Source organism: Eptatretus burgeri, chromosome 9 (genome assembly GCF_056783735.1).
Source record: "Eptatretus burgeri isolate ZD-2024b chromosome 9, Ebu_testis_v1, whole genome shotgun sequence".
In the NCBI taxonomy this organism is placed as follows: Eukaryota; Metazoa; Chordata; class Myxini; order Myxiniformes; family Myxinidae; genus Eptatretus; species Eptatretus burgeri.
Genome location: NC_140969.1, coordinates 14,167,501 through 14,185,123, shown reverse-complemented (window position 1 = coordinate 14,185,123; position 17,623 = coordinate 14,167,501). Strand labels below are relative to the sequence as shown.

At 43.6% G+C, this 17,623-nt stretch overlaps 1 protein-coding gene across 2 annotated transcripts in view; it reads right to left on the bottom strand.

Moving 5' to 3' along the window:
- Nucleotides 1-17,623, bottom strand: part of LOC147019568 (cytoplasmic dynein 1 heavy chain 1-like) — a 328,064-nt gene that overhangs the window by 196,208 nt on the left and 114,233 nt on the right. For both annotated transcript variants that reach the window (XM_085894142.1, XM_085894141.1), the window contains exons 18-25: nt 16,678-16,797; nt 15,653-15,892; nt 15,240-15,395; nt 14,762-14,875; nt 10,538-10,648; nt 10,196-10,405; nt 3,064-3,210; nt 2,813-2,979 (exon numbers count right to left, since the gene is read on the bottom strand). In XM_085894142.1, the coding sequence (XP_085750268.1) occupies nt 2,813-2,979; nt 3,064-3,210; nt 10,196-10,405; nt 10,538-10,648; nt 14,762-14,875; nt 15,240-15,395; nt 15,653-15,892; nt 16,678-16,797 (1,265 nt within the window). The remainder of the gene's footprint in view (nt 1-2,812; nt 2,980-3,063; nt 3,211-10,195; nt 10,406-10,537; nt 10,649-14,761; nt 14,876-15,239; nt 15,396-15,652; nt 15,893-16,677; nt 16,798-17,623) is intronic.

Sequence of the window (17,623 nt, the reverse complement as noted above, 5' to 3'; positions counted from 1 at the left end):
ATACACAAGTTTCTAAACACGACAAAAGATCGGTAGTTTGGTCCGGACAAATGTCCAGTCGATATCAGGATGCCCTGGAAAGGGCAATCATCGCGAAGGTTTGAAGTACAAATTAAACATATCGTATCCAACACGTTTCTGGTTGTGCAACCCCGAGTAATCTTCACCTCTCGCCGTTTGCTGACGTCAGTCAACAAGGATGTGCTACCCACCTCACAAACCAGTAATGTTCTTTATGAGTTTAAGTGCCGATGTGAAGCTCGGTACATGGGCCGCACAACACTAATATTGGCTGATCGGATCAAACAACACGTCCCCTTGGCGATTGGAAGAAAGATTGTGAGGGTTAGAACACAACCAGTGCGAGCATGTAAGAATGTTCAGCAACCACCGGCCACTGTATCTGCTTCATCTTCCATTTCACAGCACCTGGTTGCCAACCCTATCTGTGCAGACCAGTACAATGCAGATATGTTCAGGATATTGAGCCGAGATCGGAGCTCGTTTCATTTACGTATGTTGGAAGCGACCTTCATCCTTACCACCGATCCAATATTATGTTGTCAAAAGGAATTTGTATGATCTCTGTGTCTCTTTCAGCATGGAAAGATCAAGGGAAGTGCGGGAACAAATGGTGAATGGACCTTAGGGGAAACCCATCCCCCTCTCTCCAGGATGTGGTTGCAAAAGTCAATCATCGACGAACTCTGCTCCAGCCAATGGGAGCTCGAGGTGAAGATGATGAGCTGAGCAATGGGCGTTCGGATTAACCGTGACGTCATTACAGTTCAACCAATCAGCGTCTACCTTATTGAGACCTGCGTATAAAGCGGACGCCTTCACTTCCTTCTTCACTTGCTGCGATTTTTATTCTGAAGGTCAGGTCAGGTTTGGGAGCATGTGCCAGAACAGCGTGTCGCTGCGTCCACTTTCCACCGGTACTCCAGGGGCCTCCGTCTGGCCATCCCCCAGGGGCCTCCGTCTGGCCATCCCCCAGGCAGATGCCAGGCCCATCCCCATCTCCTTGAGATGATGGTGAACCTGCTGCAACCACGAGGCACGTGGACGGCCCACTGGCCTCCTCCACTCATGAGACTCCCTCGCTGAGAGAATCTGGTGAGCAGGATCAGCGTCAGGAAAACGAGCCACATGTCCATACAGCCGCAACTGACGCTCACGGACGATGCAGGTAACAAATCTCATTCGAGTCTCTCTCAGCAACCGCTCGTTGGACACAAAATCCGACCAGCGATAGCCAAGGATTCTCCGAAGAGACCTGGTACCAACGGAATTAAGTCTCCGTCTCAGATCCTTGGTAGAGTCCAAGTCTCGCATCCATAGAGCAAGACTGGAAGTACCAAGGACCTGAAGACTTGGACTTTCGTCCTCCCGCACAGGTACCGGCAGCGCCACACCCCATGATCCAGTGAATCCATGACTCCACAGGCCCGACCCAGACGTCTATTGACCTCTGACTCGCAGCCAGCAGAGACATGAATATCACTGCCAAGGTAAGTGAATCTCTCCACGACCTCAACATCCTCACCACAAACAGACACAGACAGGACAGCAGCATCCAAGATGTCACCGAAAGCCTGGATCTTAGTTTTGACCCAAGAAACCCGTAATCCCAGCGGCTCCGACTACTCATTCAGCACCTCGAGGGCCCCCAAAAGGATATCTAAAGTCTCCGCAAAGATGACTGCATCATCTGCAAAATCAAGGTCCGAGATCTTGACATTCCCAAACGATGCAACGCAGCTTGATCTCTCAGACATCCTCCCTAAAATCCAGTCCATACAAGTGCTGAAAAGTGTGGGGGCAAGTACACATCCCTGACGAACTGGCTGTGCAACTCTGAAGAGTGCAGCACGAAAAGCTTCGGTCACTATTATGTTGTGTTTGTTTGTATCCATATTAATTTGTCCTTGTCACACACCCAAACTAGATACAAAGTTCCATGTGAATCTGTCCATAACTTTTTGAATTATCATGCCAGATATCGTTTTTGGCCCTCTCTCTCACGAGTGAAGAATCAGAAAAAAATTTTTAAATTATAATATCTAGATCCGGATCTTCACCAAAATCTAATCAATCCGTCCTTGTCACACAGCAAGCCTGTCCACCAAGTTTCATCCGAATCCATCCAAAACTTTTTGAGATATCATGCTTACAGACAGACAAACACAGACAAACAGCAGTGAAAAAATAATCTCCATCCATTTTTGGTGGCAGAGGTAACAAACATACATGTATATCTACAATATGATTATTCAAGGCAAAAAAAATTAAAAATGACCGTTTTTACAGCCATTTTTCCCTGCTGTGCAGGGGTTAGGCTTTTTCTTGAGGCAATGTTTTTATGGCCGGATGCCCTTCCTGACGCCAACCCTGGTCGCCTCTAACGACACACAGGGATATGGTACACCTATTCTAACCGGGGCATACACCGGGACCAGTACACTGGTACTCATTTTACCGACCTCGGATGGATAACAGGCTGAGTCAACCCCCTGGTGTTAATTCAGCAGCCAACGGCTCTTGAACTCAGGACCCTGGGATTCCAAGCCGCCACCCTAACCACTAAGCCAACACCAGGCTATGATTATTCAAGGCAAGCCACAACAAAAGCCTTGTCTGCTATTGGAATTGAGTCAGCAAAGTAGATGAACAAATTTTTAAAAAACAACCCTTGAATAATCAACTTTGCATTAATCAAAACAGAAATCCACTAATTTGATGCTTTACACATCCTTCGGCATTATTACATGAACCTCAAGAAGTCAGCTACACAGCCATGCCTCTGACGTACCTTTGGAAACGACCTGTTTCCATCGGCAGCAAATGCTTAATGTCGGCACTTCCGGTGAAGATTCCCTCAAGGTATACCCAGCGACGCTGCACGTCAATCCACACGTCAAAAAGTGCCAGAATACGGTTCAACTTGTCCTCCCAGCTGAGAGTGTCCTCCTCAAATACCTGTATAAAGGAAGTATAAGAGATGACTTTGTTCACTTCGTATCAACATGAAGACTTTCAATATTGGAGTGTGTATTGTTGCACCTTGTAAAATGGCGACAGCTTCATGGCCAATACACTGTTGATGTGTTCCTTCACTCTGTTAAAGAGGTCATCCCAGCCACGTATGAGGCGGCACTTATTTTGATAGTTCACCAGCTCCAACTCGTATGTGTTCCAGAGCTCCTTGATCTGTGACGTTAACATACCAAAGTTAATTTGCTTGAAGAACAATAACATTCCTGTCTTAGCTTTTGCATTCACACTGTAGCATGAGCTATTGCATACTGTTACATTTATCAGGTGGGGGGGGGGGGCAGTTACTGATTTAAAAGCTGAACCAGCACGTGTGTTCATGTAAATTTTAGATTTTTTTTGCCTATTTACAGGATGGCCTGAAAGCCTCTTTACCCCAGTAAAGCATTCGTTCTTAAACTCTTTTAATACCCAGGTTTTATTGTGTATTTGACAGTAGCACTTAGAATTATGTTTTACAATAATTAATCAGTCAATGTATCTGTAGGCGCTCTTCTTCGTCAGTGTTGCCGCATACCATGGCGGGGGGGGGGGGGTGGCGGAGAGGAAGGGAGGGAGGTGTGATAAATTTAGCTGGGGGTAAAGCGATTTTCAGGCCACGATATGACTTGAAAATCACAAGTGCATATGGTTAGAGATAAAATGCCTGTTGCTGCATTTCTTGGGGTGACAGTGGTGTCCAAAATAGTGGTTAGAGAGGATAAGGTCCCTGGTGTTGGCTTAGTAGTTAGGGAGGCTGGCTTGGGATCTTAAGGGTCCTGAGTTTCAGCCCCTGTCATTCATTGAATTAACACCAGGTGGGGTTGACTCAGCTTGTCATCCTTCCGAGGTCAGTGAAATGCGTACTTGTGTACTGGTAATAGGGGCATTGCATCAGTGGCACAGGTGCACCCTCAGCCGATGATGCTCCCCGCAGCCTTGTGCTGCATACAAAGGAGCAGGATGGTAAGGTGTTGTGTTAGGTAAGGCCAGGGTTAGGTGAAGTGCGGATGACGTTGGATGCAAGTGGACCAATGGCAGACATTGTGGTGCTTCTGCGAGTTTAGAGAAGAAGGGTGGGGACTGCTTCCCTTGCAAGGCCACGACTGGTTGTGAGGCATGTGTGGGCATATAGCTCTGATTGGTGAACTGGTGCTACCATCACGCACTGTTGGCTCATGTGAATAAACTATATGCAGGGTGTCTGAAAAAAGGAACATTGAATGGTTTTATTGTTGTTCGATATACTGACATAAATTTGATGTGTGTAGATGCATTGGAATTGTACGTTTTCATTTGGTGTGAATAATTATTGCTATTACCTCCGCCACCGAAGGTAAAGGAGGTCATGTTTCCACCCCTTTCTGTCTGTTTGTTTATGTGCAGGATATCTCAAAAAGTTGTGGACGGATCTGGATGAAATTTTGTGAACACGTTCGGTGTGTGACAAGGAAGAAGTGATTCGATTTTGATGAAGATCCAGATCCGGACGCTCGAATATTTAAAGTGATTCTTCACCATTGAGAGATGATGCCAAAAACAATATATATTGTTGTGGTTGACGAAATTCGCAAACCACCATTCAGGTCCCGTAGGTGAGATATCTCTGTAAGTATATGTGTAGTTAGCCCAAACCCAATCCCCAAGAAGTGATTCGATTTTGGTGAATAACCAATCCAGGATCAGGATACAAGAATGGTTTCAGTGATTCTTCACCATTGAGAGATAGGGCCAAAAATGATATATAGCACAATATCTCAAAAAGTTGTGGACGGATTCGGACGAAACTTGGTGGACTCGTTGGGTGTGTGACAAGGACGAATTGATTCAATTTTGGTGAAGATCCACATCCGGATCTGAATATGAGAATTTTTTTTTTAAGTGATTCTTCACCATTGAGAGATCGGGCCAAAAGCGATAGATATCACAATATTTGAATAATATATTGGGTCCGATATGTTCTCGTGGATGAGGCATTGTGTGGCGTAGGTATGCACTCTACCAGGTGCCCTTTTAGTTTTCTTTGTGTTTCAGGAGAAACCCCATTTTCTGAAATAATGACAAGTCCTCAAGAGAAAACAAAAATTGTGAGATTTGTACATGAATGTGGTTCAATCATTCAAACCCAAAGGCGTTTTCAGCATGAAATGAACAAACCAGCGCCTGAAAAAGACACACCATACGAAGATGGGTGGATCATTTTGAGGCTACATGATCTGCCCTGAAGGGGAAATCTGCTGGAAGGCCAAGAAAGTCAAATGAAAGGGCAAATGCTGTTATTAGTCTAGGACCTGGCTTAGACATGTATGCACTTAAGTTAGGAGAGGATAACTCAACTGTTTTAGGCTAATATGACCCCAAGGAACAACTTGGGATGTGTGCCAAAATCTCTGTCCGGGACGAACAGCCCGAAAATGACCACACCCTTTTTAAAATCTATGTACCCCATTGTCTATCACTCTCTGCACCCTATTATCACTCACTCAGCCTGCTTTTGATTTATTCATAGCACCAGTGCTACAAGATCCGGAGAGAGAGAGAGTGAGAGAACGACTTATCCATCCAGGACTGCTATCAACTGAAGGAGAAGTTCCCACTCCTCTACAACTCCTACATGAATGGTGGATTTGTCATGAACACCACCAAGAAAGGTAGTGGAGTGGCCTTTGACCAGGCGCAAGAGCAGTGCTACAATCGGCCTGCCAAAGTGAGTGGGGGGATAATTGGGGTCACCAGAAAGAAGGAAGCAGTAGCTCTGTGGGGAATTATCAAGCAAAAAAGACCAGTATGTTGACCTCCTGAAGATGAAGGATGATGTCGAAGGAGAACTCTCACTTCACCACGACTTCAACCCAAGTACTGCAACTAAGATAGTTGGGAATGGTGCAAGACATAGAGGAGTATCTCCTGAAGGTATGCAGTCCTCTACAAGACCAGGTAGCACTGAAGAATGTTCTCACTAGAGAAATTGTGACCAATGTAAATGTAGACAAGTTGTTGTGCTGTATCAAGGAGGGCAGCACTGCTTGTGCTAATTTTATCGATGATCGACTCAGAAATAGGTCGATATCGATACACTCAACTATTAGCAAAATCAAGTTTACGTCCCCCAATACCACCTTTAAATTGGCTCCCAAAGCAGACATCAAAGATGAGACAATCAAAGCTCTCATGTTTATTGAGTATGGGAGTCACCGGGGGTTCACTGTTGAGGAGCTACTCAAGCATGAGATCACCAACTCTGCATTCTTCTTGGTTGACGAAGATGGTTGCTTGAGGAAGAGTACCAAATCACAACTTGGGACTGAGCTGCTGAAGTTGTGCCCACTAATAGGGCCAGAAACCTCCCCACAAACCCACGCCATCATTATCGACTTCATGAACTTGGTGAGAAAGGTCCCCTTAAAGAAGCTTGATCCGCCCGTCAAGACATTCCATGACTTTGCTGTTGCCTTGACATCTATGGTCACCAAAGCTGGGCACAACTGTGATGAGATCCATATCGTTTTTGATGCTTACAGAGAGGACACCATCAAGAATGGAGAGAGGGGGAGAAGAAGAAAGTCAAAAGAAATGGTTGTCCTTGATGTGATATCACCAAACCAAAATGTTCCATTGGTATGAGAGAACTTTTGGTCATCTTCCATCAGCAAAACTGCTTTCCAGGCATTCTATGTTGAGTGGCTCACCACCAATTACCACGGAACCAAACCTCTATACCTCGGTATATCACCACAGGCATGGATGGTGTCAGCTGGGTGTGCTTCTCCATTCCCTCGGCTCAACTGCACACACACGAGGAAGCTGATGACAGGATGATGTTCCATGTGCAGGACATTCTAAGTCACTGGTCAGGACCTACATCCATGACGCTGTCATCAGGTGACACAGATGTCTTTGTGTGCCTGTTATACGACATCACAGTCAATTTGAGAGATCTTGGCCTCCAAGAGCTTTGGCTCGTCCGCAACTCAGGAGTGAAAAGATCAATATTACCACTCCACGATATCTGCATAGCACTGGGAGACGAGCTCACAAAGTGTCTCCCAGCACTTCATGCGCTGACTGGGTGCGATACAACCAGCAAGATATCAACTAAATTTGCAGCCCTGAATGCTGTCCGCAAACCAGGAAATTCCTCTCTGATCCTGAATTTTGACTGTCCCCAGCTAGAAGAAAGTGCAATACAGATGGCAGAGACATTCTTGGTCAAGTGTCTCAAACCATCAACAGACCTGGAGACATTTGACGACCTGCATCTCACTGCATTTAATAGCAATGCCCTCAAGATGGACTTTGAGAGAACCACTTGCACCTCAACTAATGCAAGGAAACATATCCATAGAGGCTATTACCAACAGCAGCTGTGGATCCAAGCCCCATTTAGAGATGCCACCCTGATTATGAATGCCGAGTGTTATGGGTTTGTAAGAAGGGGCAGTTTATTAGTCCCTGAGATTGTGATCTCCAAACCCAAAGGCCTGCCAAATCCCTGCACATGTGGCAAGTGTGCTCGCAAAAATGGGTGTTCCTGCAGGGTAGCTGGGATCAAGTGTTGCAAGTACTGCAAATGCAAGGGAGGTGATTGTTGTAAAAACCCTATCACTGAATGAACACTGCTCATCATCCTCATACCTGGACTCTGTTGTGTTACTCTTCATGTTCCTGACCCTGGTTTACGTGACACATTAACAGTATTAATTTGGTTTTAAAAGTTGTATTGTTGGTGGTTGGGCAATTTCCCTGCTGATCTTTGAAACATTTAAGCTCTCGAGATACTGCTGCCTACTTAAGTAATAAGTTTTGTTTTTTATTTTTCATTTTATGTTAACATTCCATTGATAAAAGTATGTAAATGATTGAAAATACAATTTCTTTATATTAATCAAATGCTCGCTTTCTTTCTTTTTAAAAAATCCCTTGTATTGTTCAAATTCCAAATTGTCAGTTCAACTCTAGCAGATGACACAAATCTTCTAACTTTGCTCTAAGTCCGGAAAGTTTAAGTTAATAAATATATGGCAATTCCAGTATGTATGGAAATAAGTATTGTAAATAAACGGTTTTTAGCCATTTTCTCATAAAAAAATATCAAATTAGAAATTTTACACTCTTCTATGACCCCCCCTAAATAAATAAATAAATAAATAAATAAACATGGCCATTCTGAACATTTTGAGCACCTCAGAAAATCTGTATCTCCAACGGTTTAGAAGATACAGCTATGTCAGAAGTAGCACTTTCGATGAAAAAGGGTGTGGTCATTTTAAAAAGGGAGTGGTCATTTTTGGGCTGTTCGTCCCGGATAGAGATTTTGGCACACATCCCAAGTTGTTCCTTGGGGTCATATTAGCCTAAAACAGTTTGAGTTATCCTCTCCTAAATTAAGTGCATACTTGTCTAAGCCAGGTCCTCTACTATATGGAGGCATTTACCAACAGCCCTAAAAAGTCCATTAGGAGCGCATCACTCGAGTTAAACATTCTGAAAAGCTTTGTTCATGACATCCTTCATAAAGAAATGAGGTGTAAATGTTAGAAAATGCAAACAGTTCATAAATTTTAAGAAGAGGATAATGAAACAAGAGGAAATGTTTGTCAATAATTCATTTTTTTGAGTCAGACAAACATTTTTTAATCAAACCTCAATTTTAGTTATGAGGCTACATTTCACATATCAGACAAATTTAATCGTCACAATTGTAGGATATGGGGAGAAGATAATCTGCATGAATTTTATGAACATGAAAGGGATTCGCCTAGCATATGGGTCTGGTGGAGCACGTCACGTTCTCACATCTATGGACCAAATTTCTTTGATAAACGCATTGTCACCAGCATTTCGTACCTCAACGTGCTCCGAGAGTTCTTTATTCCGCAACTCCAAGAAAATCTCGACATGTTACAAAGAGCTATCTTTCAACAGGATTGACCATCACCTCACTTTGCTCGAATTGTTAAAGTATTTACAAATAAAACTTTTCCAGATCGTTGGATTGATCGAGGAGGCCCTATGAAATGGCCCAATCACCCCAATTCACCAAACTTAGCACCTTTAGATTTTTATCTCTGGAGTTTTTAAAAAGTAAAGTCTAAACTAGCAAAACAAGGGACCTTGAATAACTTAAACATCGTATTGTTAAACCTGGTGTTGGCTTAATGGTTAAGGTGACTGGCTAAAGATCTTAGGGTGTTGAGTTTGAGCCCCTGTTGGCAGTTGAATTACCACCAAGTGGGGTTGACTCAGCCCGTCATCCTTCTGAGGTTGGCGAAATGAGTACCAGTGTACTGGTATAGGGGCACAGCATCAGCAGCATAGCTGCACCCCCAGAAAATGATGCAACCAGCAGCCACGGGCTGCACATGATACGGGCTAGCTAGCTATCATCATATGGTTGATGCTGTTTCATCCATCCCGACAGCTGTGTTGTAAAATGTTTTCTCAAAATTTGAACACCGAATTAGATCGATTACAGTGAATGATGGATGACATGCAGATGTTTATTAATAATCTGAAAATATCAAAACAATACCAAAAAAAATTAAATAAATGATATCTTGGAAGTCCATTACATGTATTCGTTTCAAATTTGTCAGTATCTCAAATAACACTAACAATATTCAACGTTCATTTTGGTATATCCATTTTCGGACACCCTGGATTTCTTAAGTGTGCATGCGTGTCTGTTCCTGCCATCTTTCCCATGTCGATCAACTTGATTTATTTGAAACCCATGAAGGGAAATAAATAAAGGCACTCCCTTGTTTGAATAATTGAACGTTTAAACATGTGCGAGTTCAAAAGGGTACACTGCTTGGGATATGTGTCGTCCAGATTCAGTCTATTAGTTTGGCTATTTGCAGGATTAATTCCCAGCTTGTGTCGGCAATCACCTTCATCCTCATTATGGTTATCGTGGTTCATGTACACATGGCTCGACTGCAGAGATCCAAGTTATATTGAGACCTTTATTTTAGTGAATGTATAACTACCATATAGCTTATCATCCATCTGCAATGTCCAATTCGTCCACAGTTGATCGGTTAGTTACATGGACGTACCTTTATCTGCTCAATTACGGTATCAGTAAAGGTTTGCAAGCATTTACATCATTTTTATTTAAATGGCAATGAAAACTACCATAATAGTTTTCTGTCCACACCTGTTTGAGGAATTCTTCCAATGCCATCTCCCCCTGGGCCACTAAAAGGACATCCTTCACAACAGCCTCATTCTTCTGAAGGTCCACGGCCCAGATGTGCCCAAGAGTAAGTTCTGAAGGTATCCAGCTCACATGTAGGCGTTTCATTAATTGCTTCCAATGCCTGTCCTTCAGTGCTTCAGACTTGAGGTCAATGATGAGGAGATTCACCTTCAAAAACAAGAGCAAAGTTGAGCTGGACTGGAGAGAACATGGCAGTGGATCTCAAGTTATTCGTAAAAACTCATAAAAACTCTTCACATGTATGTTGATCTGATCTTGTTCATGGCTTTAATCACTCACCTTCAAGTAAGTTTTGAGCAACTTGTAAACATATTCATAAGAAGAGTATTGACGCAAGCGAGCAGGCAGGTTCTTGAGCTGATTCAGGAGTCCATCCAAACTTTGCCGCAACTAGACCAAAAACAACATAATTTTAGGCAAAGTATGAAGGATTTCTTTTCTGGAAATTGCCCCAAACAAAGCATAAAGCCACTCTAACTCAGACGTTAAGGGAAGGTTAGATAAAGATGAGGATAAAATAAAACAACATCAAAGAAAGAGAAAAATAAGAAAAAAAACATCCAAGACACAGGAAGTAGCGGAAATCAGGTGAATTTTTTATTTTGTGTGTACCTTGTAGAGGCTCGTATGAGAGCTAACACAAAACGCACAACAAGGGGGGCATGAGACAAGAGGGGAGGGAGGGGAAGGACAAAACAGTGGAGAACAGAGACATGAGGAGATCTGTGGAAGGGAGAGGGATGGGACGGGGAACATGGGGAATACAAGATGGACATTACAGGGACTTTCAGGAAGGAAAGCAGGGAATTTGAAGGAGGTGGGCTTGGGTGGATTATCGGGGGTAGAAAAGATCATGGTTTTGGATGGGGGAAGATAAGAGGTGGTGGTGAACAGCTATTTTGAAAGCCTGGAGGGAAGAATGGGATTGAATAGAGTGAGGGAGTTTATTCCAAAGGTGGGAAAAATGAGGAATGAAAGAGTGAAGGTGAGCAGTGATTCGTGATTTTGGTAGTTTTACCAGAAGGGGGTTGTTTGCGGACCTTGAGCGCCCTGCGGAAATATGGTGGGGACAAATCGCAGAGAGAGCAGGGGGGGGCGAGGCTGGAGAGGAGATGGTAGAAGACAGAAAAACCACCGACCTGCCTGCGGCAGGAGGGTGTGAGAGGCCAACAGACTCAGCCTCATCGCGGGAGATGCCAATGATCCAAATGCCTTGGTTTCCACAGTGTGAAGCAGAGGAAGGTGGGAGGCAGAAGCACCAGATCAGAGGGGAGAGCTGTCCTCCATCAGGCTGCGGACAAAAGCTTTGTAAGTGGTCAGGAGCTCAGGTGGGCCAAGGAAGGACTTTTGCACCACGGAGGATTCCCAGTCGGCGACTGGCTTTGGAGGCCAGGTTTGAAATGTGGCTTTCCCAGGAAAGGTCAGGGCAGATAGTGAGACCCAGAGGCTTGAAAGAAAGGACTTCTTCCAGAGGATTGTTGAGAAAGTGGATGGGGGGGGTGGAGGGTTTCTAAACGGTCCTTTCGCAGAGACAAAGTGAGAGTGTGAGATTTGTCCGGATTGAAAGACATGTTCTAAGTGTTGGACCAGCTTGAGATTTTACCCAGATCTGCAATGAGCGAAGAAGCTGCTGCTTGTCGGTCTGAGGGATGACAGATGGTACGGCAGAGAGTGGAGTCATCAGCAAAGAGATAAAGAGAATTTTCCAGAGAATCGGAGAATGCAATGTAACCTCAAAGATGTAAGAAGTAGGCACTGACATTCCTCTTGAAGCTGGGTAGATCGTACGATAATGGGAAGCACGTTACAGGTAGTGAATTCCAAAGTGCAACAGCATGAGGGATAAAATATCTGCATAGCCTTTCATTCTGTACTTTGGATCAGGTATAACGCATGGGTGTGCACTGTGCAGAGATGGCAAACCAAATCTTGCGTCCAAACACTTGCACAGGAGGAACCAAGTCAGAAAGTCCAGCAGAACATATGCCATTAAAATATCTGCAGAACAGATGAAGAGTGGCAACTGACCTACGGTCACTGGCCAGACCTTCGGTTAGGTTGAAGAGTTGAACCCATCTCCGCACCAACCATGTTAACTATGCGTTTCTGGAGCCTATCAGGTAAAGATAAGTCGAGGCTGGTGCTTCAGCCCAAATGGAGCAATAGTACTCCATGAGGGTATCGTAGTTGTCTTATACAGGTATAAGGCAGTATCAGGAGGTAAATACCTTTGCACTCAATAAAGACAACCAACTCGCTTGGAAGCACTTTTCGCAATACCAGAAATGTACTTATCCCAACGGAAGTTTGAGGAGATGTACAGTCCAAGAATCAGAAGCTCAGACGATTCTGTAAGGATTGAAGATCCCATGTGCACAGAAGGGAGAGACCTGTTTCTGGAGTGAAACATGGACAATTTAGTTTTCTTTGCATGAAAGGTTACCAGCCAGTCATGCTCCCACTTAAACCTCATCACAAGTCGTGTTGAGTGAATCAGCAAGTCAGGTCAGGTATGGGAGAATGCGCCAAAGCAGCAGATTGCTGCATCCACTTCCCGCTGGTACTCCAGGGGCCTCCATTGAGCCCATCCCCATCTCCTTGATATAGCTATCTACCTGCTGCAACCATGAGGCACGTGTCGGCCCGTTGGCCTCCTCCACTCAAGAGGCTCCCTCACTGAGAGAATCTGGTAAGCAGGATAAGCATCAGAAAAATGAGCCACATGTCCATACAACCACAACTGACACTCAAGGACTATGCAGGTAACAAATCTCAGTTGAGCCTCTCTGAGCAACCACTCATTGGACACAAAGTCTGACGAGCGACAGCCAAGGATTCTTCGAAGGGCCTGGTGCCGAAGGAGTGAAGTCTCCGTCTCAGATCCCCCTGGTTAGAGTGCAAGTCTCACATCCATAGAGCAAGCCTGGAAGTACCAATGACTTAAAGACTCGGGCATTTGTCCTCCTGCATAGACACCGACATCGCGACAGCCCATGATCCAGTGAATCCACGACTCCCAAGGCCCGACCCAGACGTCTATTGACCTCTTCTGGCTCAACATGTGAAGACATGAATAACACTACTAAGGTAAGTGAATCTCTCCAAAATGTCAACATCCTCACCACAAACTGGTATAGACAGAATAGCAGCATCCAATATGTTGTTGAAAGCCTGGATCTTAGTTTTGATCCAGGAAACTTGTAATCCCAGTGGCTCCGACTCCTTATTCAGTGCCTCGAGAGCCTCCAAAAGCATATCCAGCATCGCTGAAATGATGAGTGAATCATCTGCGAAATCAAGGTCAGAGATCGTGACAATCTGAAACGATGCAACGCAACTTGATCTCTCTGACATCCTCCCCAGAATCCAGTCCATCCAAGCCCTGAAAAGTGTGGAGGCAATTACACCCCCTGACAAACTCCAGTAACAACTGGAAATAAGTCAGAGATGGAACCACCACACCTCATAGCACTTTCAGTGCCAGAGTATAGTTCAGAAATCAGATTTATCCATTTTGGTGGCACACCACAAAAACCGAGAATCCTGCAGAGGGCATCCCGATTCACTGAATTGAATGCTTTATGGAGATCAACATCGGCTGCAAGCAGCCCCTGTTGTCATAACTCGTCCACAAATTTTTGAAATATCATGCTATATATTGTTTTTGGCCCTATCAATCAATGGTGAAGAATCAATTAGTAAATTCTCCTATTCAGATCCAGATCAGGATCTTCACCAAAATCGAATAAATTTGTCCTTGTCAGACACTAAACTTTTCCAGCAAATTACATCCAAGTCTGTCCATAACTTTTTTCAAATATCATGCTCATAGACAGACTGACAGACAAACAGGGGTGAAAACATAACCTCCATCCACCTTTGATGGCAGAGGTAACAATTACCTGACCATCATAGATCATTAAAGACTTCTTGCTCAAATTGATGACACATTTAACTCAAGGGATGAAATTCTCATGAATCGGATGAGGAGGCACCTCCATATGAGGCATAAACAGCAAAATTATTTTACTCCAATACCCTCCTTCTATTATACTATTTCATATATATATATATATATATATATATATATATATATATATATTTTATGCAGAGGTCAAGGCTTGTGGAATAACAGTTCTGTCACAAATAATCTCCAGTGAGAAAAGTCTAACATTATTCAATGCTGCATTGTACAGAACTTTGATCAAAGAACTTCATATTAAACTATAGAACAAAGAAGTACAAAACTTAATGATGAAGGATTTGATCAAAGCAGAGATTACCTTTCCTCTACTTACTGCTATATTCTTTCATTTTATCACCCCAGCCACAATTCTTCCACCTTTACCTTTTCCATTATCACCCATACTCACCCCTATCCTCACCATGAAACTTCTTTTTCTCAGATATGTTTTCTCCACTCCATAATTTTCCCGACTGCATACAAAATATGGAGGTGTCCTCTTACTGATCAACAAATTTAATCCTGATTTATCCGCATACCTTACGTGGCTGCACTGAAAGCCAGGGTTGCTCCTTCATTTGATCAATTTGCTCCCAGATCTTGTGTAGCTCTGACCAGACACCTTTGAGGTCTTGTAGCTCTTCAAGAGCAACCTGACAAGGGAAGGTAAATAAAGTAAAGATCTTTCTTCGGCACACAGAGAGAATTGAAAATCAGTCAGTTCTTCTCTTGCAAAATTCTTCAGTCTTTTGAAAAAGTTATACATCACATAAATTCTTCATTCAACTCTGAATAAGACCAATGGATCCTGCTATGTTATAGCACCCTTACATGAGTTTTATGGGGGTTTTTTGGAACCTTTGGAGGCACATATAATGTTTGACCCATATTTAAGGCTCTGAACATGATTTGCAAGAGGAATGAACTCGGGTACATCTACTCATGTCCTCAGCATTACGAATGCAGTATATGATGAGGATTCCTTTCGAAGTCAAACAAGCAGAAGTGATCTCTCACCTGTAGCCGCTCCTCACTGCCACTCAGAAGGCCACTGTCTGTTAGCTCCAGTGCCTCTTTGGCTTTCACACACTTGTCCCGATCATCTTTGAGGCGTCCAAACTTTCCTTCATAGATGGTCAATGTTTGCAATGCCTCTTCAGGACGGAGATTTCCCTACAGTGGATCAAAGATGCATTGCATAATCAAGATCAGTGAAACTGATTTCTCATACGTTCATAACTGCATCTTCTTGAAAATAAAATGTTACATTTCATGGAATATTCATCAACTGAAGGATGTTGGACAATAATCTTGCCAAAACTTTTGGACAAGCATTTTGTTGTGAAATAGCAGGATATCATAAAGTCTGGAACCAAAAATATCAAGAATAAGTTTGGTGGAGGATTTTATAAAAGCAGAGTTGAACTCACAGCCACTGGCTTGTTCTTCTCCCAGTCAAAGAGCAGGTCTGATGTGCGACTTTCCACAGCTCGATCCTCTTGCACGATCTTCATCTGCAGGTTTGCCACTTGCTGCTGTATCGCTGAATCCTTGCGTTTCATGATGTCTGTGAATGCCCCCCACTCACCTTCGATGTTGTCAATGTAAAGCCAGGATGATGGGAACTGGAAACGGTGGCGTTCCAGCAACCGCTGGCCATTGCAGAACATCTACAGAGAAAGAGTGATCAGTAGCAGGAAGAGTGATTTGGTTGTCTTTATCAGCAATTCCATTCAATCAGATCCTCGTGTACTTCTCCACAATTCAAAAACATTGGAACGCCAACCATCTCAGAAGAACGAAGGTTATAGACATTTATAGATGAAACATTTCTGAATTAAAATAGATGTCAATTTATAGAACAAAGAAAAACTTTTAATGACAGTTCTAAGTTTACTTCTTCTTCTTCAATTGCCATGATTATTCCCGCATTCTTGTGGGGGATGGCTGGAGGAAGTCTTACCTGAGTCTCACGAAACGGCAGGGCAGGCCTGACGTTCGACTAAGGTTAGGGTAGGAATATGGAATTTGTTCATGGTGCTGGCGATAGCTCGCCTCCTCTTCACAAAGGACACCGTGGTATTTTAATATCCACCAACTAATGTCAGAAGAAGGGACGCCCATTTAATGTGGGGCTGAGGGACGGCACAAACATTCATGAATCACCCTGCCTGTGAAACACTGGGATGACAGTTTAGAGATGGGTCGAAATTCAAACCCAGGCTTGACAGCTTAGAGGCAAGTGTGCATACGTCTTAGCCACCCTCCCAGCCCGACAGGTCAAAGTCTACAGTACCTAAACAAAAAAAAAATGTGCAAAGAAATCTGCCATACAAGAGAACGCTTAAATAAATATATGGCTGCTAAAAGCACCATTTAGATTTTTAAGAAGGAATATCTTATAAATCCCTGCTACCTTGGCATTCTAATGCAGAATGGGCCATAACTGACGTACCTCCACCTGCTTCTCAAATTGCTTGAATTTTCGCTTGAGGGATTGCAAGAAGGTTATGAAACCCACGGCATCTGATGTACTTGCCGTGTCCACTGAATGTTGTTCCAGCTCTTGACGAGACTGCAATACAATACAGCAATACCATAGTGTGATAACCCAAAAGGGATGATAGCCAGATAAAGCAGGAGACGGAGTCAATTTGAAGTGAAGAGGTGGGAATAAATGATAGAAGAGATAAAAGCAGATGTACGGTGTGGAAAGAGAAGGGTGGGAAGGGAAAGGATGTTGATAGTGTAGAAAAGGAAATGGAGAGGAGAGAAGTGGCATGGCAGGTCTAGGTTCTGGGATGAAGGGGTTAAAAATGTTATCATTACAAATGGTCTTACACAACAAACTACACTTTGGATTGTGCTATGCCTTTCCCAACCCAACAACACAGTTTTATACAATATCACAGACTTTAAAATACATTGGTTCTGACAAACAAATAGGATACAAAACTATAGGAAATTTTTGAAGACTAATATATATATAGTGTGTGTGTGTGTGTGTGTGTGTGTGTGTGTGTGTGTGTGTGTGTGTGTGTGTGTGTGTGTGTGTGTGTGTGTGTGTGTGTGTGTGTGTGTGTGTGTGTGTGTGTGTGTGTGTGTGTGTGTGTGTGTGTGTGTGTGTGTGTGTGTGTGTGTGTGTGTGAGAGAGAGAGAGAGAGAGAGAGAGAGAGAGAGAGAGAGAGAGAGAGAGAGAGAGAGAGAGAGAGAGAGGTTAGAGAGAGAGAGAGAGAGGTTAGAGAGAGAGAGGTTAGAGAGAGAGAGAGAGAGGTTAGAGAGAGAGAGAGAGAGAGAGAGAGAGAGAGAGGTTAGAGAGAGAGAGAGAGAGATTAGAGAGGTTAGAGAGGTTAGAGAGGTTAGAGAGGTTAGAGAGGTTAGAGAGGTTAGAGAGGTTAGAG